At 40.7% G+C, this 26,228-nt stretch overlaps 1 protein-coding gene across 1 annotated transcript in view; it reads left to right on the top strand.

Moving 5' to 3' along the window:
* The window catches only part of ARHGAP18 (Rho GTPase activating protein 18), a 95,462-nt gene that overhangs the window by 58,203 nt on the left and 11,031 nt on the right, over positions 1–26,228 (top strand). Inside the window, exons 5-13 of the mRNA XM_006118580.4 lie at positions 571–740; positions 3,138–3,303; positions 8,765–8,856; positions 11,280–11,357; positions 14,012–14,171; positions 16,640–16,722; positions 18,403–18,609; positions 19,909–20,055; positions 26,104–26,228. Of these exons, the coding sequence (XP_006118642.1) occupies positions 571–740; positions 3,138–3,303; positions 8,765–8,856; positions 11,280–11,357; positions 14,012–14,171; positions 16,640–16,722; positions 18,403–18,609; positions 19,909–20,055; positions 26,104–26,228 (1,228 nt within the window). The remainder of the gene's footprint in view (positions 1–570; positions 741–3,137; positions 3,304–8,764; positions 8,857–11,279; positions 11,358–14,011; positions 14,172–16,639; positions 16,723–18,402; positions 18,610–19,908; positions 20,056–26,103) is intronic.

Genomic DNA, 26,228 nt, shown 5'->3' with positions numbered 1-26,228 from the left:
ATCTCTGGAGCAGTGTTGGGAGATTCGAACTCTACATGATGCGAAGGGGCTAATAATATCAGGACTTAGTCATGCTATATTAAATTCCCCACCCCCATACGCCCATCCTGCATACCAGTTTGATACGTGCAGGACAAAGAACTGGCATTTAGGGTAGCCCTTAGAGGCATGGCTGCTGAAGGAGTTGTGTAGCTAATGGTTGCAGAGCATCAGAAGAACAGAGGAGAATGGGAAGCTGATCTGAGTCAAGCTTCTTGGTTCTGGTAGGTCCCAGGAAACTATGATCCATTTAGAATAGAATGTGCTTTTCCATAAAGGATGAAGAAGATATAAACTCTTCCTCTTGGAAGAATTATTCAAGGGCAACTCCATGAGATGAAAATTCTCGGCTGACAATAACTCCTTTGAAATCACTGGCGTTACATCAGCAGATATTTTGCCCCCAAAATTTCTACCCCCTGCACAGGACTAACCTATCTGGAGTTCTAAATATTCACTTTCATGCAAACCAGAGGATGAGAGAGGCAATATTTGAAAAAAAGTTGACTTTTTTCTCCCCTCTGTTTTCAGATCCAGAGTTCAGCCATGGCATCAGTGAAAAGACCAGCCTGCTTGAGGATATGCCAGTTTCTGAAACTGATCTCAATTTAGAGATTTCATTTGCAGAGCAGGCAGCCAATCTCAAAGATGGCTCAATCGGCGAAATGTGCAAAGGCAAAGAGGATGATACACAACTTCCTGTAGGTGCTTCTCATTTATTGCTGTAGTAATTTCCTAAACTTTTAGTTTAGCCTGCTTGACTATGTTTCTATGTTATGGGTTGAAACAGGAAGATTCAGAACGGTCTCATTGGATTGGGTCCCTTCAGTGTGTCTGTTATTGGAGAGCAGCATTCAGACCTTAATACCTATGGAAATCTTAATTTTATGCTTATTATACCTTTTCAACACTATAGCTTATCTTTACTGCCCTACCAAACTCATGGTCTATTTTGGTCATACGATTTTTTTAAATGGTAAATTTCATGATTTCATATATTTAAATCTGAAATTTCGTGGTGTTCTAGTTGGAGGGGTCTTGACTAGGGATGTTAGCAAATGTTTATTTTTGTAAATGTATAATTGCTGAATTTTTTTTTTTAAGCCGACTTCCCACGTGCACCAGTTCCTGCCTGCCCCCTCCCCCCTCCCTATTGCTTGATTCAGAGGCAGCAGTACAGGTGGGAATGGACAGGCAGCTCCACAGGAGCCGGTATGTGTAGGGAGCCAGCTTGAAAGCTGGTTTCCCACATGTACCAGCCCCTGCTTCCACCCCCCCTTCACTGTTGCCTCTCAATCAGAGGCAGCAGTACGAGGGACAGGCAGCTCCACATGGATCAGCTCCTGCCTGCCCCCCTGTGCTGCTGCCTCTGATACAGAGCAGCAAAGGGGGTGCGTGTAGTTGTTAGAATTAACCAATGAGCCCAAGCTTATTGTTTAATCATGTAAACGACTATACGCTAACATCCCTAGTCTTGACCTAAAAGGAAGTTGTGTGGGGAATTACAAGGTTATTGTCTGAGGGTTGTGGTATTGCTACCCTTACTTCTGCGCAGCTGCTGACAGCAGCATTGCCTTCAGAGCTGGGCAGGTAGAGAGCAATGGCTGCTGGCCAGGAATCTAGCTCTGAAGGCAGAGCTACTGCTAGCAGCAGTGCAGAAGTAAGGCTGGCAAGGTACAGTATTTCCACTCTTATTTCTGTGCTGCTGCCTGCAGAGCTGGGCCCTTTGTCAGAAGCTGCCACTCTCCAGCCACCCAGGTCTCGTAGCAACAGTACAGAAGTAAGAGCAAAACAGGCATAGTACTACCACCCTTATTTCTGCACTGCAGCTGACAGAGTGCTGCCTTTAGAGCTGAGCACCCAGCCAACATTACAATCACTGTTCTCTACTTGTCCAGCTCTGAAGGCAGCACAGTAGTAAGAGTGGCAATACTGTGACCCTCCTAAAATTACCTTGTGATCCCTCTGCACCTCTCTGTTGAATCAGGACCCTTCAGAGTGAGAAATTCTGGTCTCTCCAATGAAATCTATTAGTACATGGTAAAAGCACACACAAGGTCAGATTTCATGGGAGCACACCAGATTTCACAGTCCATGTCATGTTTTGCATGGCTACAGGATGAATCTCTCTAGTCTGGCATGCCGTAGTCTGGAAACACCCGTGGTCTGGAATAATTTTAGTTGGCCAGATGTCCACTTATCATGGGTGTGGCCAAGTTTCCTGAGGTCCCATAAAGTTTGTTTACAGCCACCAATCCTGGCTCTCAGTGTTCTCTGCTGTTATTTAACTCTAATTTACCCCTAAATGTTTTCTAAGCGCTCAGTAAGCAGAGAAAATGTTAGCAATGATGCTAAACAATATTGACCTTCTGTTATTTGGCAAGTTCTCTGGTTCAGCACCAGTCAGGTCCCGAGGGTGGCAGATTAGAGAGGTTCAACCTGTAATTAAATCCTTATCAGGCAGCTGGTTACATCCACCAATCATTATTTAAGGGCTGGCTCAGCAGCCATGCAGTTTTCAACCCCTAAATCAGCTATGACCCCAGAGAAGATAGAGGATTATGAAGGTCTCCAGGACCCTTTCCATCAGAGAAAATGACATGTCTAGTTTCTGAGTAATCCAGTTGTTGGGTTGTTGTACTTTCAGAATGATGCAACCTGTGTCTGCTAGAGTTAGACTTCCTGAATCACAGGAAGTAGAAGTAAAGTCAAATAAATCTTACGGAAAGGGATTATCCTTTTATTTTGTGTTTGTTTAGTGCCTAGCTAAGCAGGCCCTGTTCTATGAGTGGGGGCTGAGGTGGTATGGTAATACAAATAATAAATATGAAGTGAAAAACAGTGAGCCCCCTATTATTAATAAAAGGGTGAGGTGATTTACACACACATATGAGGACCTATTCCTGCCCCAAAGAGTAATCATCTGTGACCAGAGTTGTCCTGAGGAGGGTGCAGGGCCTGGGGCAACACCCTTCCCTCCCTGCAGTTGCTGCAGACGCACACCACAGCAGCAGGATGGCCTTTATACGTGTCGCTTTTCTTTCTCTGTCAGGGTGTTGAGATTGTTTATTTGCCATGATGCAAATCCCATGTTCTAGAATTTCAGATTGCCAAAGGACAAAACGGGTACCACAAAGATCGGTGACCTGGCCCCACAGGACATGAAGAAAGTCTATTCTTTAGCACTTATTGAGCTAACTGCGCTGTACGACTTACTCGGGACAGAATTCAAGCAGCAAAAAGCCATAAAAGTCAAAATGAAAGGTGAGTTGTACAGTTATAAACTACCCTGAAACAAAGGCGTCCGTGTGGGGTTGTTTAAGAATGATTCCAAAAGAAGAGAGAGACATTTAGCTGGTAATATAGGCCCTGATTGAGCAAGGCACTTAGCATACACTTTAGCCAAACAGCTCCATATTTAAACAGCCGCAGAGACATAAACTGTTCCAGCTAAGGAGGATTTTAGGGCTAAAATCCTATAGCAGCTAACTTTAGCAATAGATCATTCTAGGCCAGGCACTGAGCAGATGTCTTAGGGAGCAAGGAAAGGAATCCCATCTAGACTGCATTTTTTTCTTTCAAAATAGGTTATTTCGAGAAAAAACCCTTCTTTCGAAATAACCCTTACTCCTTAAAAAATTAGGTTTAAAGGTTATTTCAAAAAAAGGTTTTTTTTCCTCAAAATAACTCCATCTAGACTGCGTTTTTTTTCTTTCTTTCAAAATAGGGTATTTTGAAAAAGCGCCCGGACGCCATTATGCAAATGAAGCACAGGAGACTCAAATCTGTGCTTCATTTGCAATTTCGCTTGGCTGCATTTGCATTCCTCTCTCGAAAGAGGAATGCAGTGTAGACATACCAATATATACCAGGGTTCTGCCAACAATGTTGAGGCAGTTCTTGTAGCAAGTCACTCTTGCATCAAGCTGGTGGAGACTATGGATGCTGCTTGACTACCTTTTCAAAAGCTAGGAATATGTGGAAACCTCTTTCAAGTTGCAAGTGGTTTCATTGTTTTGGTAGCTGTCTGCTTTTCTGACCTTCTGCTAAATGTTTTACAAGAGTTTCAAATGTATTATTGTTAATCACAAACCTACTTTGGCCAAAACCCTATTGTCAAGGTTCAGTGGATGTGACAGTGAAATAGCTCCCTTTAAATAATTGAAAGCAATAGAGATTGTTGAGAGACATACAGCAGGGTACAATTGATTCCGCTGAATACACTCTTCACTTTACAGTAGCAGAAAATAACTTTTTAAATGCAAAAGCACACACCCAACCATCTTTGCGACCTTGATTCCCAAATGAATTTCCACCATGCAGAAGTGCCTGTACTACAATCATTAGAAAATGGTGTGTAGGCAAAATACATTTTTTCTCTTTTTTTTTAATTGCGTATTTGTTTAGACCTTCTTACCAAACCTATGTAGTTTTAATTTAACATGATCTCCATTGTGTTTCTGAGATGACTTCCAGCAGATAAAACAAGTACATTGACTACAATATTTTTCCAGCACCCAACCCAAAAAGATGAACTTGATTTAGGGGTTCTACAACAGTGTGGGAAAGAGGTAGCAGAGCGTCACCCTGCCTCCTGGGAAATAGACTGGCTCAACAGCTGCTACTCCAACCTCAGATGAAGATCCATCTGTGGGGAAGTCTACTCTACCTGAGGGAGCAAGTCCCCCAGCCAGGGCCCATGGAGGCATGCTAAGAGGGCTTGCAGCAATGTGATAAAATAACTGTACACCTTGCTTTGATGTTGAGACTCAGAGTCTGTGCCCAGGCTCGAGCCCCAGCCCAAGTTGAAAATGAAGTGAAGTCTACATAGCTATTTTTTAGCAAGCTAACACAAGTCTATAGACCTAGGCTACGGGAGTGGGGAGGGCACAGCTTGCTTCCAGAAGCAGTGTAGATTTGCCCTGTAGCTTCACTGCCTCTTTCCCCTCTCACCTGCAATGTAATTTGGCCAGTGAATCCATATGGTAGTGGGAGAATGCCAGGAGTCCATGCAGAGGTTTCACACCTCTATTTTCAGCAGAGCTGGCTTCTGCAGCATCTCCCTTTTCCCACATCTTGCAGCATGGTTTGGCCTAAGGCTGTTAAATACTGGTTCATTTACTAGTTGAATAGTTGATGGAATTTCGATCGACTACTCGACTAGTCGATAGGCACTTCCGTATTTCTCCTTTGAAATGTATAAGAGCCCCTACAAGGGAATGCGGAACTCCACATGAAGCCCGGTGCCAGCAGGAAGTCCCACTGACTCCGGGCTCCACAAGGGCTCTTGTGCATTTCAAAGCAGAAGCACCCTCATGGAGCCCAGAGTCAGTGGGACTTTCCACTGGCCCCGCGCTTCACGTGGGGTGCCCGCTTTCACATGTACAAGAGCCCTAGCAGGAACTCTTGTGCATTTGAAAGCGGAAGTGCCCTCATGGATCCTGGGGTCAGCCTGCTGCTTTCAAATGCTGCGTGGAGCTGGGGTCAGTTTGGGACTCCCCAACTGACCCCAGGCTCCACAAGCTTTGAAATACTGTGTGTGGAGCCCAGGATCAGCTGGGGAGTCTGTAGCTGATCCCAGGTTCCATGGAAATGCCACAGAGACTGGGGTCAGCTGGGGACTCCCCAGCTGATCCCAGGCTCTGCACTGCATTTCTGCAGAACTTGGGATCAGCTGCAGACTCCCCAGTTGATCCCAGGCTCCGCACTGCATTTCAGTGGAACCTGGGATCAGCTGGGGACTCCCCAGCTGACTCTGGGTTTCGCGGAAATGCCACATGGAGCGCAGGGTTAGCTAGGGAGTCCCCAGCTGACGCCGGGTTCCATGCAATGCTGCCACTTTGAAATGCCACAGCAGCATTTCCAAGGGGCAGTGCTGCACAGCTGATCCCAGGCTGTATGTGGCGCTGCCCCTTTGAAACGCTGTCATGGTATTTCAAAGCGGTAGCTCTGCACGGAGCCCTTACTGGGCTCCATTTGGTGCTGCCGCTTTGAAGTACTCCCTTCTCCTCCTCCCTCCTTTGCTGCCTCTTGTCTGATAGAGGCAGCAAAATGTGGGGGGAAGCGACTAGTCGACTTGACTATTCAATAAACATTTGCTTATCAGATAGTCGACTGGTCCTTAACATCTTTAGTTTGGCCAGTGACCCATGTGATAGTGGAACCACTATCCATTTCCATTAATGTTTGGGTGGCTAGAAAAGCTGGAGAGCACACAGCTCTGCTGCGAAAAGGTGGGAGGGGAGAATGGTGAAACCTCTGCACTGGCTGCCTGTAGCACCTCCTTCCTTACCACAACAGACTCCCATGAGTTCTGCTGGGATGAGGATTTTGTGCATGTGTGTACAATGGGATTGTGCTGGGGGTGGTAGCAGCATGTGAAGTACCACTCACCCCTCCCTTGGGCTCACAGCTGAGAAAGAGAAACAGCTGCTTTATTGAGCAGTGTTGGAGAAGCGCGGGAGGGGGGAGGTGCAGGGAGTCTGCCTGAGGCTCCCCGCTTCATCCAAGGGCCAGATCCAGTGGTTTGGCAGGCCGGTGTGACCCACAGAGGGTATTTTGCCCAGGTCTGTTCTATATTCACACCTAAACCTCACTTAAAAACCATCTTTAACAAACAGGAATATTCCACCAGAGAAGCCGATCACATCATAGAATGGGCCACCTGGAGAACCTGCTTCAATACAGAAAAAGAAGCCTTCACTGACCACACAGTCTCCTTGTTGTCACCTGCCATCCCACATGGGAATCCGTATAGGTTGTCATCAAACAATGACAACCCTATTTGATGGGACAACATCCTGAAAGAAATTGTCCTGAACCCTCTCTTCTGGCCTTCAAACAATTGCCAAACCTTGCCCTGCTCATTTTCTGCAAGCTTACCACAGACCAAGACACACCAACAGAAAGTGACACCACATCTTGCCAAAACAACAGTTAGAAAACCTGCAGAGAGATCTCCACTGCTTTGATGATTAATACCCCCCACTTCCCTCCCACACAATACACCTTTCAAGATGTTTTATATCAGGGGTGAAGAACCTCTGGGCTGGGAGATGCATGCAGCCCCTGGCTTGGCTGGATCTGGCCCCGGAGGCTCAGAGCTTCCGCCCCCGCAGCATTGGGGTGCCTGCACTGGCACTCCAAATCCCCTGCCCCCGCTGCCGCCCCACTGCACACAATGTACTAGCCTGCCCCTCACCCCCCATGCTCTGGTGTACAAGGGGAGTATGGGGAGTGTCTTTCTCCTCAGTTGGGGACCACAACAGTGAAGGTTGCTTTTTGTTTGGTTTTGTTGTTTTGCTTCTCACTTGTGTGCGGCCCCCAATTGATTTTTCTGTGGGTCACTGGCTCCTGACCCCCCAAAATTTCCCCACCCCTGTTTTATATGAACAAGGAGTCTAGTGGCACCTTAAAGATTAAGGCTACATCGACTCTGCAACGTTATTTCGAAATAACAGAGCATGTCTAAGCTTCAAGCCATTATTTCACAATAATAGTGAGCTGGAGGACGTCTTACTTCGACTCCTGGAACCCTCATTTCACAAGGAGTAAGGGAAGTTGAAGGAAGAGTGTACTTTCTTCAGCTTCCTGCTGTGTAGACAGTGCCAAAAGCCGAGTTAACCTATATCGACTTCAGCGATACAATTAACGTAGTTTAAGTTGTGTAGCTTAATTCAACTTTTGCCCTGCTATGTAGATGTGCCTGAACAGATTTATTCAGGCATAAGCTTTTGTGGGCAAAAACTCATTTTGTCAGATGCATCGTTGGATTTTTGCCCACAAAACCTTATGCCTGAATAAATCTGTTAGTCTTTAAGGTGCCACAGGCGACCTTGTTGTTTTTGCAGATACAGTCTAATATGGCTGCTCCTCTGATTTATTTTTCATATGAAAATTAAAGCCAACTCTTCTTCCATACTCTTTGTAAGTCCTGGATAAAAATGGCCATTATCTCATTTCATATAACTTTAAATTATTATATGGGCCTATATGTTTATGGTAAGTTTGTTTATCTAAAGCAGAGCAGAGCAGTCCTGCCATAAATTTATAGGCCCATATAGTAATGTAAAGTTAAATAAGAGGAGGTAATGGCCATTTTTTAACCAGGGCTTACCAAGAGTATGCAACAAGACTTGGCTTTAATTTTCATATAAATACATTCGTTTTTCAAGATGCATTATCATCCTATTTGCTCCATAGGATGCAAAGCAGCACAATGAATGCTCTTTTTTCAACACATAGAGGGAGAGGTCTGTTCAGAGTAAAGTAAATCTGATTTATAATAACCCCTATTTAATTTTAGCAGGTCAAATTCTTGGGATGCTTACTAAAATCTTTTGCAGCTAAACTTGTATTGAGTGATAAAGATCTGGGTCAACAGCACAACTGTTTTCCACAAATCAGAATCATGCAGATTGTTCATTTATGCATTTTGCTTCACAGTACTGGAGAGTTCGTGGATGGCAATTTGAAGGTAAAACAGAAGGCTCCTCTCTTATGGTTGAAGGAGGAGATGAATGAGAGTTTTCCTTTTAGCCACGTGCTTTGTTTAATCATGCTCTGAATGACTTGATTGATGAAGACATTCAGATATGCTGAAGAGAAGGTCAATGACTCTGAATATATTGAATAGTCTTATCTTTTGGAAAATGTGTTTTGTGCCTCTTATCTCATGTATTGGAGCAGATGTGGATAGTGTCTCTATTTTCTCTTCTTTGTATAGACTCTGGTCTTTTTGGTGTCCCACTGTCAGTTTTGCTGGAACAGGATCAGAAGAAAGTACCAGGCACCAGGATACCACTGATCTTTCACAAAGTGAGTAGGCATGAACAAGTCCATTTGTTACAAACCTACTTGATTCCAGAGGTGATAGCATTTGTCTTGGATTCATATGCTCACTATAATCAGTTTTCCACAGTGACATGCCATCTCTATACTGTGAACCTCAAACGTAGTACTCCACTCCATTAGAAGGAACTGTAGCTTTTATTCAGGGCTGTGCTTTGTGTTATTAATGCACTAAGTTGGATATATGGCCTTTATACTGTTCTCTACTACGCTAACTTCAGTTGAATTAGTGGAATAGAGACTACAATTCAGTAACTTATTGTAAGTTGTTTATTTTATAAGTATTGTGAATTGCTATTGGCATGCTTGAGTGTAAGCATAGAATATTTAGGGACATCTAGTGAATTATTATTAGAAAAACACATTACTAAGGTGTAGTAACTCAGCCATGATTTGGTCAGGGTTTATTAGTAAGCCCATATAGCCAGCGTTTAACACCATTCCAGGCCAAATTCTGCTTAGGAGGAGTTGTAGATGGTTATAGGAGAATAGGCCAATATTTTTCAAGACAAATCTTGGAAGTTCTGGAGTGGCCTTTTAGAGGTTGTTGGGAGCTTTTTTGTTGTTTTTGCCATCAAATCAAAAGGACACCTATAGTAATATCCTCTTTCTCTCTAGGCCCGTGGTCACCAACCAGTAGATCGCGATCTACCGGTAGATCTCAGGGGCTCCAAGAGTAGCTCTTAAGCCCTCTCTGAACTGCGTACCTGCGCAGTACATTTACATTAGATTTCCTCATGTAATGTAGGCGGGGCTTCAAGGAAGGGGCGGGGCAGTAGATCTTTGACTGTTCTGAGACTTAAAAAGTGATCTTGGGTGTAAAAAGGTTGGAGACCACTGCTCTAGGCACTACTGCTGTATCATTCATGCCAGAAATTACATTCTAGGGACTAAAACAAAAAAACCCACACAAAATAATTTTTGTATAAATAGGGAAATATATAAATGTTTTTCTCATTTCTCTCTTCTCATCTCTGCAGCATATCCATCACTGGACTTGCGTGTTCATCAAAAATTAAGAGAAAACATTTTCAGGGATTTTAAAACATTGATTGAATGCCACTGAAACAAATCAATTTAACAAGATGACTTTTTAAAATAAGCATCAATTTTGTAAAACAAAACAACCCTTTCCACCCAAAAAGGCCCCACCAACTCTGTCATTTTCCTTCCAGTTTTGTCAATTTTATGAACACTGGGTAATATCATAACATTGATTTTTAAGCAGAACTTGCTATAAATTTGATTTCAATAGGGAGTCCTAATTAAAAACTAATGTCATGATATGGCCTACAGGGCTCCAGTAAAAATTGGAAAAGCTAATTCCTGTATCAGAACTCTTCAATGGTGATTAAAATTTTTAAGAATCATGGAGACCAGCTCAGATCTCCCTAAGGCGGGTTCTACTTGACTTGCAGTCAGTAAGTCAAGACTGTATATCTTTTTAGAAGATATGCTGTAGATCAGCTAGAAGCTATGAACTTAATCAGAAGTTACTGAGCGAGATTCTATGGCCTATGTTCTGCAGGGAGTCATACCAAATAACCATAATAGTCCTTTCTGACCTTAAAAGCTATGCATCCATATATGGAATAGCAAATAATCCCCTTTTTTTGGTGCAATTAAAAATTCTGCTCTACAGCATAGTTTATAGTTCAGAAAATAGTTGGCACAGAAGCATGTACATTACAAGTGTTGTCCAGGTTAAACACTGCATAAAGTATTAATTTAGGCAATAATAGGTGTTGTAATCATTTGATATTTATGGATTTCTTCGGGTAAAGATTTATCCCTTGGTGCACACAATTCCCTATATTCTTTATCTAATCCATTACATTGTCACTTTATCAGGGCGATTGTACCTGTACCGCCCCCCTCCATCATCAGGGCGATTGTACCTGTACCGCCCCCCTCCATCATCTCCAAAGTCACTCACTTAAAGGCTTCTGCCTCCTCCTAGCTGTCAACTCCCCTGAATGGAATCTTGCATCTCACTCCCCCTGACCTCACATTTAAGGCTGCACAGCCCCCCTGATCTAAATTGTGTTACCCCAGCAAGCCAGACTGCCTAACAGGCCAGCACTGCCTCTTTTCTTTTTGTTCAAGGGCTATGTAATTTAGTTACAATTTACTGCAAGTTTTTCATTCCCTATCTCAGTATAAAGTGTTGACATTGCATTTTCCCTTTTAAAAACAGTCTTAATAAAGTAGATGAAAAATAAAGGAGCAGTATCAGGTGTTCTTTGTCGGACATATATAACCGTATTAATGATAATCCGCTTTGCCAATCATTGGTGTTCAAAACCAGATTTCACTGTTCCATATTTACCTCTCAGTTGCATTTTAATTAGCACCTTGGCTTCATGCTGCTTGATTCTGTTTATTGACAGCTGATTTCTGAAATAGAAGAGGCAAAATTGGATACAGAAGGACTTCTTCGAATACCAGGAGTAGCAGCAAGAGTAAAGGTAAAATATTACATGGACTCTCAAAATCCTGAAAGCCTATACTCATTTGCTGTTTTTACTCTTTGCTTGTTAACACTTGTGTAATGGCAAGATTGGCATCGAAGTGTTAATAAAACTACATAAAAACAGATTTGATTTAGATTAGCCAAAGAGATGATGTTTTGTTCCAGATTAAGTTTGGGGAGGAAATCACAGGTTCAAATGAAAGCTGAATCAAGGTTTAGGTTCAGATTCTGCTGTGCCAAAATCTCATGAGTTGTTCTCACAAGATTTCCAAATTCTTTGTCTGCACCTGGATCAGAGGAACCATCTGAACCAGATGACCAGTGGGCTCCTATGTAGGCTGTATGCCACTATAGGGTAATATTCCTTGGCCTAATTAGATAATGTGAAGGGCCAGTTTCAACCAGAAGCATAAAGCAACCAAATGGCACAGAGAATCTTTCCCATTATCTCTACAAACAGCATTACAAACTACTTGTGTCACTATCCACAGTCTTTGTTCACATTACAGCATGACTGCCAACTACACCAAACTGTAAGTCAGTATTTGCTTTCATGAAGAAAAACAAATGCATGGTTTGATTTACACCAAGATGAAGCTTGTTATAAGAACAGTCTAAAGAGATTTTGAAATTGTAAATAGAAAGAACATTTAAATGGATTCAGCTGCCTTAAGACATCTGCCAGAGACTGTCATGTAAAACTTTGTCCAACAGCTGCTTCATTAGAAACAACAAAAGGAAAAGAATATTATGGAAACTGGCTTTATTGATTCACCAGTAACTAAGATGTTTCATGGCTTCGTTTAGTACTTTAATTTCCATTTTCCACCCAGTTTCACATTTTTGGGGTGACTTTGGAATTTTGTTTTGTTTAATGGGAGGAGATTTTCCAGAGAAGAGATCATTCATCAAGTAACAGCAAAAATGATGAGAATCAAAAATCTCAAACATTTGGAAGAACTTCTCCTTTGAATGAACCTATTTTTTCTGTAAAACATTGAGGCTCCGTCTACACTGCACTATTTTGCACAAGAAATATGCAAATGAGGTGAAGTGTGGAATATTGCGGTACCTCATTTGCATAATTAATGAGCAGCCGCTTTTTGCGCAAGAGACTTTTGCACAAGAGGCGCTCTTCCTGAAAAAAAAGCAGGACGGCTCTTGTGCAAAAGGGATTTTTTTCCACAAAAAGGAGCTGTGTAGACGGCTGCGCAAAAGCCTTTTGCGCAAATACAGAGCCTAATTAATTATGCAAATGAGGTGCCACAATATTCCATGCTTCGCCTCCTTTGCATATTTTTTTGCACAAGAGGGGGCAGTGTAGACATAGACTGAGCATTTTCAATGTTTTACCCATCGAGTTGAGAATTTATCATCACATTTTGGTGGGTTGGGTCCTGGGTTCTTTTCCCTTGGTGCCTAGGTGCCTCCAGGTCTCCTGAGACATCCAGTAATCTATTAAATTGAATGAAATCTGAAGTAGGAATCCTAACCAGTTAACAGCCAGTCCTTGGCTTCCCATGTGTCCAGCTCCTCCTCTGAGTGCGCAGGGGAGGCTTCTGGCTCCGTCAGTCACTGGGGCCTCACTGGCCTGTCTGGCAGGCCTTTTATATCCCTGCCCCAGCCTCCTGGTTTCTGGTCAGGTGGGTTTTAGTCAGGTGCTGCCCACCAAAGCTCAGGGAGGGGTGCCTCCCCCTCAGGGTGAGTGGGAGGCCATTCCACCCCACTACACTGCATAAGGCAATGTTGAAGCAGTCAGTGTTGTTTGATGCTGCTTACTCTTCACTGTGTAATACCCAATCCCCAGCTCAAAGAAAGAGCAGGTTTAAGGTCCAACACTAGTGAACACTACCATGGAAGCCATTCAGTAGGGATTTGAACATCTGTGCACATATCCAGGGCTGATTTGAGATTTTTCACAGATACCAATCCATCCGCAGGTTTGGATATTTCCCTCTTCAGTAAGGGCAGGTGTACAATAGACCTGGAAGGCCAGGTTAAGGTACACAACTTCAGCTATGTAACATTTGTAGCTGGAGTTGGCCTACCTTAACCCAAGCTTGGTACCTTCTTCACAGAGGGAGGCCGACGGGAGCATTTGCTCCCGTTGGCTTTCCTTACTCCTCGCAACTGGGAGTAGTACAGGTGCTGGCGAGAGCTGCCCTCAGTGTTCGATTTATGAGTCTTAACTAGACCCGCTAAATCAAATGATGATCTCCAGCACAGGGAATGAAGACGTGCCTTAAGAGGAAAAGGGAACTTTGCCTCAGTGGAAAGTATTGATAGGAGACTCTGAGTCTCAACTTACATAATTATCTGGCTCTTATCAGGCTCTTTCTTGCACAAAGTACCATGTGACCTTAAGGAAGTGGTGCAGGATTTGGCCCTGTAGGTGTGCCAATGCCTTGGCAACAGATATACTGTCTGGTGTCCATTAGAATTTGGTTTTAATTGCACAATTCTAATATTTCTTGTCTAGAGTTTACCTTTTTGTAGCAAATTAGTAACAGCAGGTGGTACTTGAATGATAATTTCAGATGCTTTTTTTTTTCAAAGGGTGGAAAATATTGCTATAAGGGAAATGCACAAATCCTCCACCAGCATCAGTAAAACTGCATTGCTGGTACTTTCTATTCTGCTGTCTTTCAGGGTCTTTGCCAAGAGCTGGAAGCAAAGTTTTATGAAGGGACTTTCAACTGGGAAAGTGTAAAGCAACATGATGCAGCAAGTCTTTTAAAACTCTTCATCCGAGAACTTCCTCAGCCACTGCTCACTGTGGAATATCTTAAAGCTTTCCAGGATGTGCAGAGTAAGCAGTGCCTCTTCTGTCTCAGCTATACAAAGGTGACACTACAAACAGCAGCATACTAAATACAGAGAAGAAAATTGTCTCAACAAATATGCCTTTGCTGTAAAACCATTTTCACTAACAGTATGTGAGCCTGAACAATACATTATATAGCAGTAGGATTAATTCTGTCCAGGAAAGGTTGGCTGTTGCTTGGCTAGTGTTCAAATGAGACTTTTTTTTCCCCACAGAGCAGCATGCATTAGCACACCTGGGAAAGAAAATACACAGATTTATATAACAGTATTTGGGAAACATTAGGGCTATGTCTACACTTGCGGCTTCTTGCATGAGTAATATGCAAATGAGGCTAAGCGTGGAATACTGCCCCTTCTTGCACAAGAAAAACCCTCTTGCGTAATGCCGTTACATCTATTACTTTTCAGAAGGAGTGTAGACGCTCCTTCTTGCGCAAGAGCCTCTTGTGAAAAAAATGGTGGCTCATTAGGTATGCAAATGAGGCTCGGCGATATTCCATGCTTAGCCTCATTTGCATATTACTCGTGCAAGAAGCCACGAGTGTAGACATAGTCTAGGTGAACTATAAGGCGAAGGTGATTTCTGAATTGTCTTCACTCACGGCTAGCTTGAGCTAGAACTTGAGTGTTGTCCCTACACTGACTCCTGTCCACACTTAACTCGAGCTAGAAAATGTTAAGTGGGGCATTACACTAGAGCAGGGGCAAGGAAACATTTTTGGGCTGGGACCCACTGACCTTCAGCAAAATCAATCGGGCGGGGGTAGCAGGAGCCAGAGTGCTGGTAAGGGAGTAACTCAAGCTCTCTGTTTCAGTGAAACAAGCCCTAAAAAACTACAGTTAAAATATCAGCAATTTATAAATTATCATTCTCTTTAAATAAGCCGCAGTGAGGAAGTTACAGTTCAGCTGGAAATCAAACAGAAATGAAATATGCTGCTTCTGATAATATTTTGAGACTATTTGGTATCTGTCAGAAAAAATGTCAGAGCTGTTGATTAGCATCAGTTCCCCAATAGTCAGCCAGTTACTATGAGAATCTACTCCACCATCAACTATTGCCTAATAAAGCACCAAGCTGAGCCAGAACACCCACTTGTTCCTTTAAAAAGAGGGTGTGCAGAATACTGAATTTGTGATTCTTTGAGAAGTCTAGCAGGAGTGGGGAGTATCTCTTTTTATTAAGTCCCATAGCCAACACAAGTGGGATGCTGACAGATTTCAGAGAGATCCATTTCCTGTTGTCTGTGACCAAGAGAACCAGTCACTTTTGGAAGAAGGTAATAGGAGAATCCCAGATGGCCAAGAGAGCAATAGGGTCACACATACATGGAATCTCTTCACATGTCACAGGAAAGGGGCCCAGATTGCAGAGCACGTGATACAAGTCAGGAGCGGATGGGGTCAAGGTTTAAGACACCTTTGTGCAGCCTTATTCTGCAGCCAGTGAGATATGGGTGAGATTCTGCAGCCAGTGAGATATGCAGTTCCTAGCAGCAATTTAATTTTTTTGGTCAGCCAGTAGCCCTCTGGGGCTGTTCCACAACGATGGATTGCTGGGAACTAAGGCGGCTCTGTCCATGTCTTCATTCCATCAGTAGTCAGCAAAGCTCTGGGCAGCCACTATGGTGGTTCTACCACATCCAAAGATTCCTCTGCATATGAAGAGTCCTCACATGATTAGATCCATACCATTTAAGACTGTCACATGCTCAAAAGGACAGTGCAAATTTGGCCAGAGAGTCATAGCTATTTATTTTAAACGTGCCTGTCTCTTCTCTATTGTCCATGTACAATAAAATAAGTACAATTTTTACAGAATAGGAACATCTTCATGACCGTTATTAACATCATCCACAGTATTGTTGTTAACCTTATCACTGCTGAAACTGCTATCACTCATTAATATTAGGTAGATACTTTATGAACAGAATAGTCTGCTTGGGTTGCTTGCAACAGGACTCAGTGACCCAGCAGGTACTGTCCTCCATTTTATGTTTGTAATCTGTACAGTGTTAGTGCGCACCTGTTACATTCAGCAGCACATTATGTACATTCTGGTAGGATAGATCTAAGAGATTATGCAACAATTCACATTATAATTTCAGTCAATGACATACTCATTCATATGCCTGGACACAAGCCCAGATAGGGATGAATCATTCTGCTTTCTCTTGCATGTTGTGGCATTGCAAAATAAAGTATGAGAAAAAGCTATTGTCAAAACAGCGGTGAATCATATTGCAACCGAGTCATAAAACAACATTTGGAAATTAACATCAGAGGAGAAATATCTGTCAATCTTTTGTCATACTGTGAAAACTTGCCTTGCTTATTAAATGTATCTGTTGTGAACATGACATTTTACAAGAATATTTAACCTTTTATGCTTGTTTTGGAGGGAAAATATAAAACTATTAAAGAAATGAGATTTATATGCTTCCCTGGCAGATCTTCCCACCAAGAAGCATCAACTGCAAGCACTGAATCTTTTGGTATTACTCCTACCTGAAACAAACAGAGACACTTTGAAGGTTAGATTGGCTATTCACTTTTTTAAACAAAGTATGAATTAGGAAAGTGAACTTATTTTAAAATGTATCTATTGTGAAAAGTTCAAGTACCTTTTAACATTTTAACTAGCCAGTTGTTACTTTTTTCATATTTGAGACCACTTAAGCGAGAGAGTAAAATTTTCAAAAATGTGTAAGTAACTCAGGACTCTGATCTCATTTTTACAAGTGACTTGAGCACTTCAAAATCTAAAGTTATGTGTGCGCTGCAGTGCCAGATATGACTGCAGTTTGGATGAACATACCTGTGCTAGATTTAACCCAAGCTTTCAGGGCTAAGAAAAGCAGTGTAAATGCAATGGTGCAGTCTTCAGCAATGCAAATAGGTACCCAGTGTCCTTGGTTGGCTTGCAAACTTTACATTGAAGTCACGCTGCTGCATCTAAACAGATATTTTTCAACACACCAATACAGGTATGTTTACCTGAGTTCTAATCACAGCTCAGATTGTAGTGTAGACATATATTCAGTCTCACTGAAATTCTATGGAACTTAGAATCCTAAAGTGACCAAGATGCTTCTGAAAATGAGACTTGAGCTCCTAAATCATTGGGTAGTACAGTCTAAATACCTTTCAAATCTGATTCTTAAATACTACTGACATTTTACCAGAGATCATCATCATTTGTAATGACGCACCTCTCCTTCAACTTCCTAATCAAAATCCTAATTCAGGACCATTTCTGCAGCCTTTATTGCTGGTTTTCATGGAAAAAAACAAGCTTAGAATAGTATGGAGGCAAAAAGGCAAGATAGTCACTTGAATGTGATGGGTGCAGTTGTTTGACTAAATCCCCATTTTTATCTGTACTGTTTATTTTCTCTCTTTGTGAGTTAGGATTTCCCTGTCTCCATTGCTCTAAACCTTCCAAATCACTTTGCCCTTTGGTTCTGTTCTCATCACCCTAAGCTTGGATTCTGGTGTTTGATCACTGTTGAAATTGTGCCAAAGACAAATTTAGAAGAGCTGTATATGGTGCAAAGTTGTAGGGACAGTATTTTTTTTTTCAGTCTACTTTGACAAAAGCACCACTGGAATGCTCAGTGGCTACGCTAGAAATAGCTGAAGTGTCATTGCTTAGAGACTGACAAGTGCTTTGTCACCTTGACAGAAGCAGTTCCAGAGACTACCTGTGGCTCACAATGCACTTCTCTGCTGATCAGTAGTCTGCATGACCGGAGTAAATAAAAGAGTTTCAGCACAGCTTCGGGTCCCAGAGTCCAGGCTCTAGGCTGAGTTCTAATGTCTACACTGCAGTTAAACAGCCTCTTATCCTGGGCCCTGTGAACCTGAGTCAGCTGGTACACCCAGCCGTGGGTGTCTATTGCAGTGTAGGGAGACCATTAGATGCCTTTGAAAATGTTACCCCAAAACTACAGTAGAATGAAGAATGATTTACTTCTTCACATTCTCAGCTCTAAGTGAGGATTTGAACTAATCAGTAAAGTAGTGTAAGTAAGTTCATATTGTAGCCTTGTGAATAAACACATCTGCACTTTCCATCATTCTTTGCTTTTTTTTATAACCTTTTGTTAACGGGGATATAAAAAAGCTTTTTCAAAGGCTACATAACAAGATGTGTCACTGTACGTGATTTTTTGATGTGCAAAGCTTGTCGTCAAGTACTACTCTCATTTCAGATTCTGCTTGAGTTCCTCCAACGGGTAATTGATCATCGAGATAAAAATAAAATGACACTAAATAATGTTGCAATGGTGATGGCCCCAAACCTCTTCACATTTCATGGGTTTGGCTCAAAGACTATTGAACAAAGCGAGTTTGCTATGGCTGCTGGAACAGCAAACGTCATGCGCTTCATGATTAAATACCAAAAACTTCTTTGGACAGTAAGTTTCTTTAATTTATTATGCTTTTCTCCTAAGTTTTACAAAGTCTCAGTCAAAGCATCATTGCTTTCAAAGATCAAGGAGCACCTGAACCTTTACCACTGACCTAGGAGTGAGATTGACATATTGGAATAGGGGAGAAGAGGGAAGCAAAGGGCACAGCTGGTCCCTAACTAATGGGTAATTCTCAGTGGAATTACATCAATGATAAAATCATTATAGATGAGAGCAAAATTAGACTTTCAGTCTATTAATGTAATACACAGACTATATACCATGGCTGCATCTAGACTGGCAAGTTTTTCCGCAAAAGCAGAAACTTGCCAGTTGTCTACACTGGCCGCTTGAATTTGCGCAAGAACACTGACGATCTAATGTAAAATTGACAGTGTTCTTGCGCAAACACTATGCTGCTCCCATTCGGGAAAAAGCCAGAAAGCCAGTGTGGACAGAGAAGAACTGTTTTGCGCAAAAAATCCCCAATCGTGAAAATGGCGATTGGGGCTTCTTGCGCAAAACCGCGTCTAGATTGGAACAGATGCTTTTCCGCAAAAAGTGCTTTTGCACAAAAGCGTCCGTGCCAATCTAGATGCTCTTTTCTGCAAATGCTTTTAACAGAAAAACTTTTCCATTAAAAGCATTTGCGGAAAATCATGCCAGTCTAGACGTAGCCATGTAGAATACCTGACCTCAAAGCCAAGTCATCTGGGATACCTGTGGGTAGTTTATAACTACAATCCATTTTAATGAGTAATTTGCCCTTTTCAGCCTCTAGTTATTTGTCTCCTGTTCTGCAATTTATTTCTATATAGGGTCACTCATTGTACTTTGAGAAAAATTAGTTATATCATGACAGCCTCTCTGAAAGACCTACAAGGAAGATGTTAGTCAGCCCTGTGAAACTTGGAGCTTTGTTTTCCACCAGCTATTGTTAGCAATCTCCAGTCTCCTCCAACAGACTAACACAAAATTATGATGGAGGCAAACTCTGTAGTACAAATTCCTTGTTTATTATTTTTTGATTCGTGGAAGTAGAAGCATTAGGTGAGAGCCCAGTTCTGACACTCATTCACGTTGAGACCTTGTTCCTTAATATTCCTATTAATTTTAACACTTGCAGATCTCAAATGCGGGGTCCAGGCCTAAGACTGACACTTGTGAGTGTTTAACTGCTACTGGCAATAAATATTAACTTTTGCACGTTGCCTCTGACAGTGTGTCACTAAGAAAGTTTTAGTAGGCGTGTAGTTTTCAAGGAAGTTAAATGTGCGTTAATAATTAAGATGTGTATTCTTTCAGATTCCTAAATTTATAGTCAACCAAGTGAGAAAGCAAAACACTGCATGTCAGAAAAAGGAGAAAAAAGACAAAGCTATGAAGAAACTGCTGAAAAAGATGGCTTATGACAAGGAGAAATATGAAAAGCAAGACAAGAGCCCCAATGATGTAAGAAAATAGGCTCTTGTCAAATCATAGATAGTGAGCCAAATTCTCCGTTTGTTTACAGTGAATTGATTTGATTTACCTAGGTGTATCTGAGAGGAGACTTTTAATTCTTGGGTGTCAAACTAGACTCACCTTCAAGAGATCTCATTTTTCATCCTGTGAAAAACCTTAAGGGTTTTTTTTTTCAGTTTGGTGTCCAGAAGGACACAAAATCATGAGACACTTTTGAAAATCTCATCCTGAAGTATTGTCTTATTTTATTGTGTTTATATATTCTAATAGCATTTAATATGTACTCATAAAGTATCTTTTAGCAAATAGTACATAGGAGGCAGTTAAACTTCCCAAAGTATGTATTATGATTGTTGCTGAACATGCATCTAATTGTTTGCATTTCCAGATAGAAATGTAGAATTTTTCTGACACTCTTTGAATTTTCTAGATACATTGTAATGATTACAGCCCAATGTAAATTAATAGTGATGATAGTGAAACATAGAAGAGTGCAGTGGAAGGCCACAACTAAAAGCATGAAGGTTTATGTCAGTGTTTCTTAAACTTTTTAAGACCGAGGAACACCAAACTATTTTTATGAGAAAGAGGAACACCAAGGATTTTTGTGAGGAGGGCGGGAGTTGTTGGGGAAAGGAAAGGGTTGGGAAAGTTATTGAGCCAAAAAAAAGCGTCGCCTGCCCCTATAAGAGTGGCCATTTTTAATTCTGTTGTTCTCCACGGCACACCTCCGACTGCCTTGTGGCACACCGATGTGCCGGGGAGCACAGTTTAAGAAATACTGGTCTATGTACATAATGCACCACATTCTTCTTTATAATTCCATTATATAAAGCTACACTTAACAACTATATGTAGAGCATATCATTTCGTTCTGTATACTTTCAGGTCAGATGGTAACCATGTTGGAATGGGATCACAACTGACTTTGAACCAATAACAAGGACAGTGAAAAATCTGGCAGGCACTATAATACGATGCGTGGCGGGGGAAATGAAAGGGATTTTTAAAGTCTAGTAGACTGAGAGGATTATTGTCTTTTTAAACAGTGAAGAGAACAAATTGTCAAGAATGTATTAAGTAACTGAATATATAGTAAAACCTGTACAAGATACAACCCTTTATGAAAACACTATCTTAATATTTCATCTCATTGCATTCTCAGATACGCAGAGTACAATTTAGAGTATCATCTTTATTAAGAAAGCAGTTTTTGTCAGTCCCAGAAGTGATTATTAAGCATAGATTTCAGTGCAACAGCCCCTCGCATAGCAAACATCCTGATTTTAAATTGCATGTGGATTTTGGAGAATTTTTGTTCTGTTGGTTTGTAATCTTGGAATCGGCTAATTGGACTGTCTCTCTTAATATGGTGTTTTAACCCCAAACACACCTGTTGCATCATTATTTTCAATTACTTAAATATAATTAACTTTTTAGTTTATTTACCACTAAAATCCACTGTATCTGAAAAAAGATAATTGTGAAGGTAATTGGTATTTTAAACACACAACCAAGTAACATCAAGTATATGTTTCCCTTGTACCATAATGAATAAAAATTGGGCTTGGATGAGTGTGAACAGATCATCTTCTTCAGCAGAGGTCATATTCCAGATTTTGGTGAGCCAGAGACATCTTGTGGAAGGCTGTAAAACTACACTGGCCTGAATTGTCTGATTTTCTTTGTCATTTGTAGCTCAGGGCAAGCTTTGATATATAAGGACTACACTTTTATAATGTAAGCATGTTTGTCAAGGCCATTAGGCTAAAAATTAGAGCTGTCAGCGGTTTGATTTATGCCGTGTGTATGTTGCAATATCCCTCTCATCTTCCTGTCTGTTTTGTCACTGTGGGTAGAAGGAATTTTGAAATGTATAATTTCTTTCTCAGTACACTGTAGCATAGGGTTCATGTTTATATCAGTTTCCTACTTTCTCACAGGAATAGAATTGTCATGAACAATGGAGAGAGCCTGAAATGAATGTACACTTAAAATCCATGATCTTGAACAAAAATAACAACAAAAGCTCTTAAGAGTGTTTGATGCAAGATGATGTAACAGTGAAGTATATACTTTTTTCAAGAAAGCAACCCTTAATTTGTGTAATGGATAGGGTTTTTTTAAGGTCAGGAAAAGCTGAAGTGTGCACGTGACATTTAAAGGTAGGCTAAATAACTTGCCAGTTAAACTTAGATGTCTACTTCTTCACAGATACTTTTCTAAAATTGATGGTGTATGTGCAAGACAGCCATAATTTAGGGATTAGAGATATATCAGTAACTACTGATATTTGTTTATTAAAGTCCTCCCCATAGAGTCACTCCAAATATACCTATGAGAAGAATGATCATTGTGTGACATTCTTTGCAAAAGTCCTACCTCTATTGATGGTTGGTTTGGGATCAATGTTGCTCCCCTAACAAGGCAGCATTTCATAGTTCTGTATAAACTGACTAAGAAGTGCCATTTAAGGGGCATGAAGTTTGACTGCATTTCTGCCAAAAGGCAAAAACTTAGTCCTTGTTCCTATAAAGAAGGGAGGGAGAGGGGGTCAGTGCAGGCCTTTGTATACAATGGACTCTATACAGGTAAAGGAATCTACCCTTTGCATCTAAATTGCAAGATGAGGGCTAGAGTTTTCAACATTTTTTATCCATATTCAGAGGTATAATGCAGGATTTGAAACATCTCTGACTAGGACACAATTTCAAAACAGACTGATTCCTAAGATACTACTCAATCTTTCTTTCAAATGCACATGCAAAGAATGAATTTTCCATCTACCTACCTTTTAAAAATGGAAATAGCCAAAAATTAACATGTAATTCCTTTACACTGACCACTTAAAGTGGGAAGATTAATGGCATATAGATTCTTTGAAAACAGTTCAGTACAATTAGGATGTTGGCACCTAAAAGAATACTGCCATCATCTGCTACATTACAGAAACAGCAGCTGAATGCAGTGAAGGAGTTAAATCATTCAGTATTTTTAGATCTTTTTTTATTTTTAACTGATGTAATTTGGTGGTGTGGAGCATTTGTCATCAAAAACATCCATCTTTCCCTCCCCCTTTCACAAGCCATTTAAGAATTAAGACTGAGGTATCATGTAACCGATCTTAACCCAGCTGTAAATCTCCTTGTATTATTTCAAGCACCAATCTTACTGAAAAATGTAATGGTAGTTTATTTCACAAATCATTGTTACTTGTATAAATTACTTGCATAATATTTGATGCAGGGAAGCGTAGTAGTCATATTTGGATATCGTGTATTATTCAGACTTGAGATTGTAATGTATAGTTCCTGATGACATAAAACATTTTCTTACAGTGCTGAAATAGTAATTGACATGTCTGGACTTGTTCTTTGAATACTGAAATAACTTTAGAATTCTTCACAGCACATCTCTAAGTGTCCATCTGTTTCCTTGTTTGTGGAATCAGACTCCTAAATAAATGGGACTAATGTCTATATAATTTACATAGCATGGAATCCCCAGTGCTCAATGAGTGGGTTATGAGTTATAAATTAAAGTCACAGTTTTTAAATTATCTTAATATGTCAGGATAGTTTTAAATGACAGTAGAGTCTCTTTTTCACCCTCTATCCTGTGTGTGCTGGACTATCCACACCTTTCTGCAGAGCACATGCCCTGTGCTCCATTTAAGTTCTGCTCTCAGAATAGCAGCTAAGCAGGACTTAAGTATTAGACATGCTTTGGGAGGACCCTCTGCAGAGGGGTGAATCCTACCTTTAATGACTGCTTTTTAGAAAATCATGAAGGTTATCTACTTTCCAAAATATTTATATTTACAGCTCTGTAGGCTAGATCCATGGCTCTTATTATCTCATTACAGTTATGGTGCAAGGACCAAACTGGGTTTGAAATCTACTTTAGGCAGCTCAGGTAACAGAAGGTTCTCTCAAGGCAGGAAAACCCTTGAGGGGCATAGCCAGTTTTATGTCACCCATTATTCCATCCCTCTTGGCATAGGAGTCATAGGCAGGACAGAGCAATCTAAGGTTGCATAATAGTTCAAGGTAACTGATCTGTATGCAGTGGTGTTATAGCTCTGTGGATCCTAGGATAATAAAGAGATAAGGCAAGCGAGGCAATATCTTTTGTTGGATCAACTTCTTCTCACTGACAGATGAGAAGGGAACCTGTAGCAACCAGTTTATCCCATAGTGAGCCTCAGAGATGAGGAAAGCAGAAAGGTACTGAAAAGCCCCGTATCGGTAGAGTATTCTGAATGTAGGTATGGTTGAGCATGAACGCCTCCAAGAAATGTAGGAATTGAAAATGATAGGTTCATTTTCCTTAGCTATGAAACAAGTTTTCTACAACTTTGATGTCACAATATGGTGTAAATTTGTAATGCATTTGTTCCCTGGGTGAGTGCCTCCACTCATACAATCATACCAAGCACAGTTTTCTCACACATCTGTCATATGCCTGATGAACAAAAAATTAATGACTATGTAAGCTCACTGAATACTAAAATGAAGCCTGATTTAAATTTACTGTGCAGAACACAATGAAAGACCTATTCAGGATATGCATAAATAGCCTTTCCACCCTTACACGATTGTTCCCTTGCTGACAGTATGTTCATAACAGTTTTAAAGACAGGCAGGAGCTATTTAGGCATGAGCTAATTAATTTTTGTATGCCTTTTGACAAATGCTTATGGTCATGATCACTGCAAGTAGTCTCTTGCAAATTCTTGATCCACCAGTTGTAAATTCTTTAGCCATAACTAGGTATTACATCTAGCAGCTCAATTTTGAGAGTTGTAAAATACATGAAAAGACTGAAGGTACCTGGGGCACAGTGTAAGATGTGATTGTTCTTAGTCCATTGATTAGTCAGACTTCCTTTATCACTGCAGAACTCAGCACCATGATGTAATTAATAGTGGGATAACATTTGTACTCTGTGACCTATAGATCTCTTTCTAATTTTATTTGTACCAGTTCTACACTATTCCATAACACTGATTTTAGTGGAGTTTCTGCAGACACACATCTGTGAACTTTTCTAAGCTTAAATTTATAACCCTTGTACCTTTTGATATGATTCACTAATAAAGACACAACAAACATTCAGCTTTACAATCACAGTGTATTGAAGAAAAAAAAAGGAATAACCTCTCAGAGCTTCTCATATTCTTTGCAGCAAACCTGACTACTTCTGATATTTTAACACTTCTTTCCACATCAAAACAACGACCTTTGGGGCCTGCAAGTAGTAGTTTATGTGTACAGAAAAATTATCTAAGTTTTCTAAGACCAGAAATTAGGATTGAATATATAAATAAATTATGCCTTCTTGTAATGCCAAATGTCATTATTGTAAATCGAATAGAAAAAGCAATAATTTCTCTGCACTGATATAAGTTTGATATTCACCACCATGGGATTTAAAGATTGAAGTAAAATGTATATAGTCAAAAGTACATGCTGACTAGCTGAACAAAATCAGAATAACAAGAAAAGGAGGACAAAAGCTACAGAAATTATTTGTGAGTGTCTTGTATATGAAAGGGAAAATATTTTGCTAACAAAATCAATTGAACAAATTAGATCCATGAATCCTTGTGTAAGATCTTTTTTGAAATTCAGGTTAAAGGAAATTGGAATTTTTTGCCTGGCGCTAGTGCATACATCTCCTTTCTGAATCTGATTCATGTATTACAATATCAAACACCAAGCTTCCTAACGTGCTGAAATTAACTCTTAATATAGCAATAATCGTTACTGTTATCATTCATAACATCTTTAGAAAATAATTAAACATTACTGTTCTTTTGTTATAAAGTTCTCTATTGCCATTAAAAAGAGATTTGAGGGTCTGATGTAATTTAGTAAATTACAGCGTAGTTAACATTTTTATGCAGTGATGTAGACAGTAGTTAAGCATACTTACAGAGCATTGTACTAAATTACTTATTCCATGCAGTATTTGGAGAAACTCATCAAAGCCAGCTGCTAGCAGCTTTGTTCCAATTTCATTATTGCTTTGCAGGCTGATGTTCCTCAGGGAGTGATACGGGTGCAAGCGCCTCATCTTTCGAAAGTTTCCATGGCAATACAGCTGACGGAAGAACTAAAAGCCAGTGATATAGTAGCCAGGTTTCTCAGCCAGCAGAG

This window comes from Pelodiscus sinensis, chromosome 3 (assembly GCF_049634645.1).
Source record: "Pelodiscus sinensis isolate JC-2024 chromosome 3, ASM4963464v1, whole genome shotgun sequence".
Taxonomy (NCBI): Eukaryota; Metazoa; Chordata; order Testudines; family Trionychidae; genus Pelodiscus; species Pelodiscus sinensis.
Note: the sequence above shows the minus strand (reverse complement) of the source record. Positions and strands in the feature narration are given on the sequence as shown.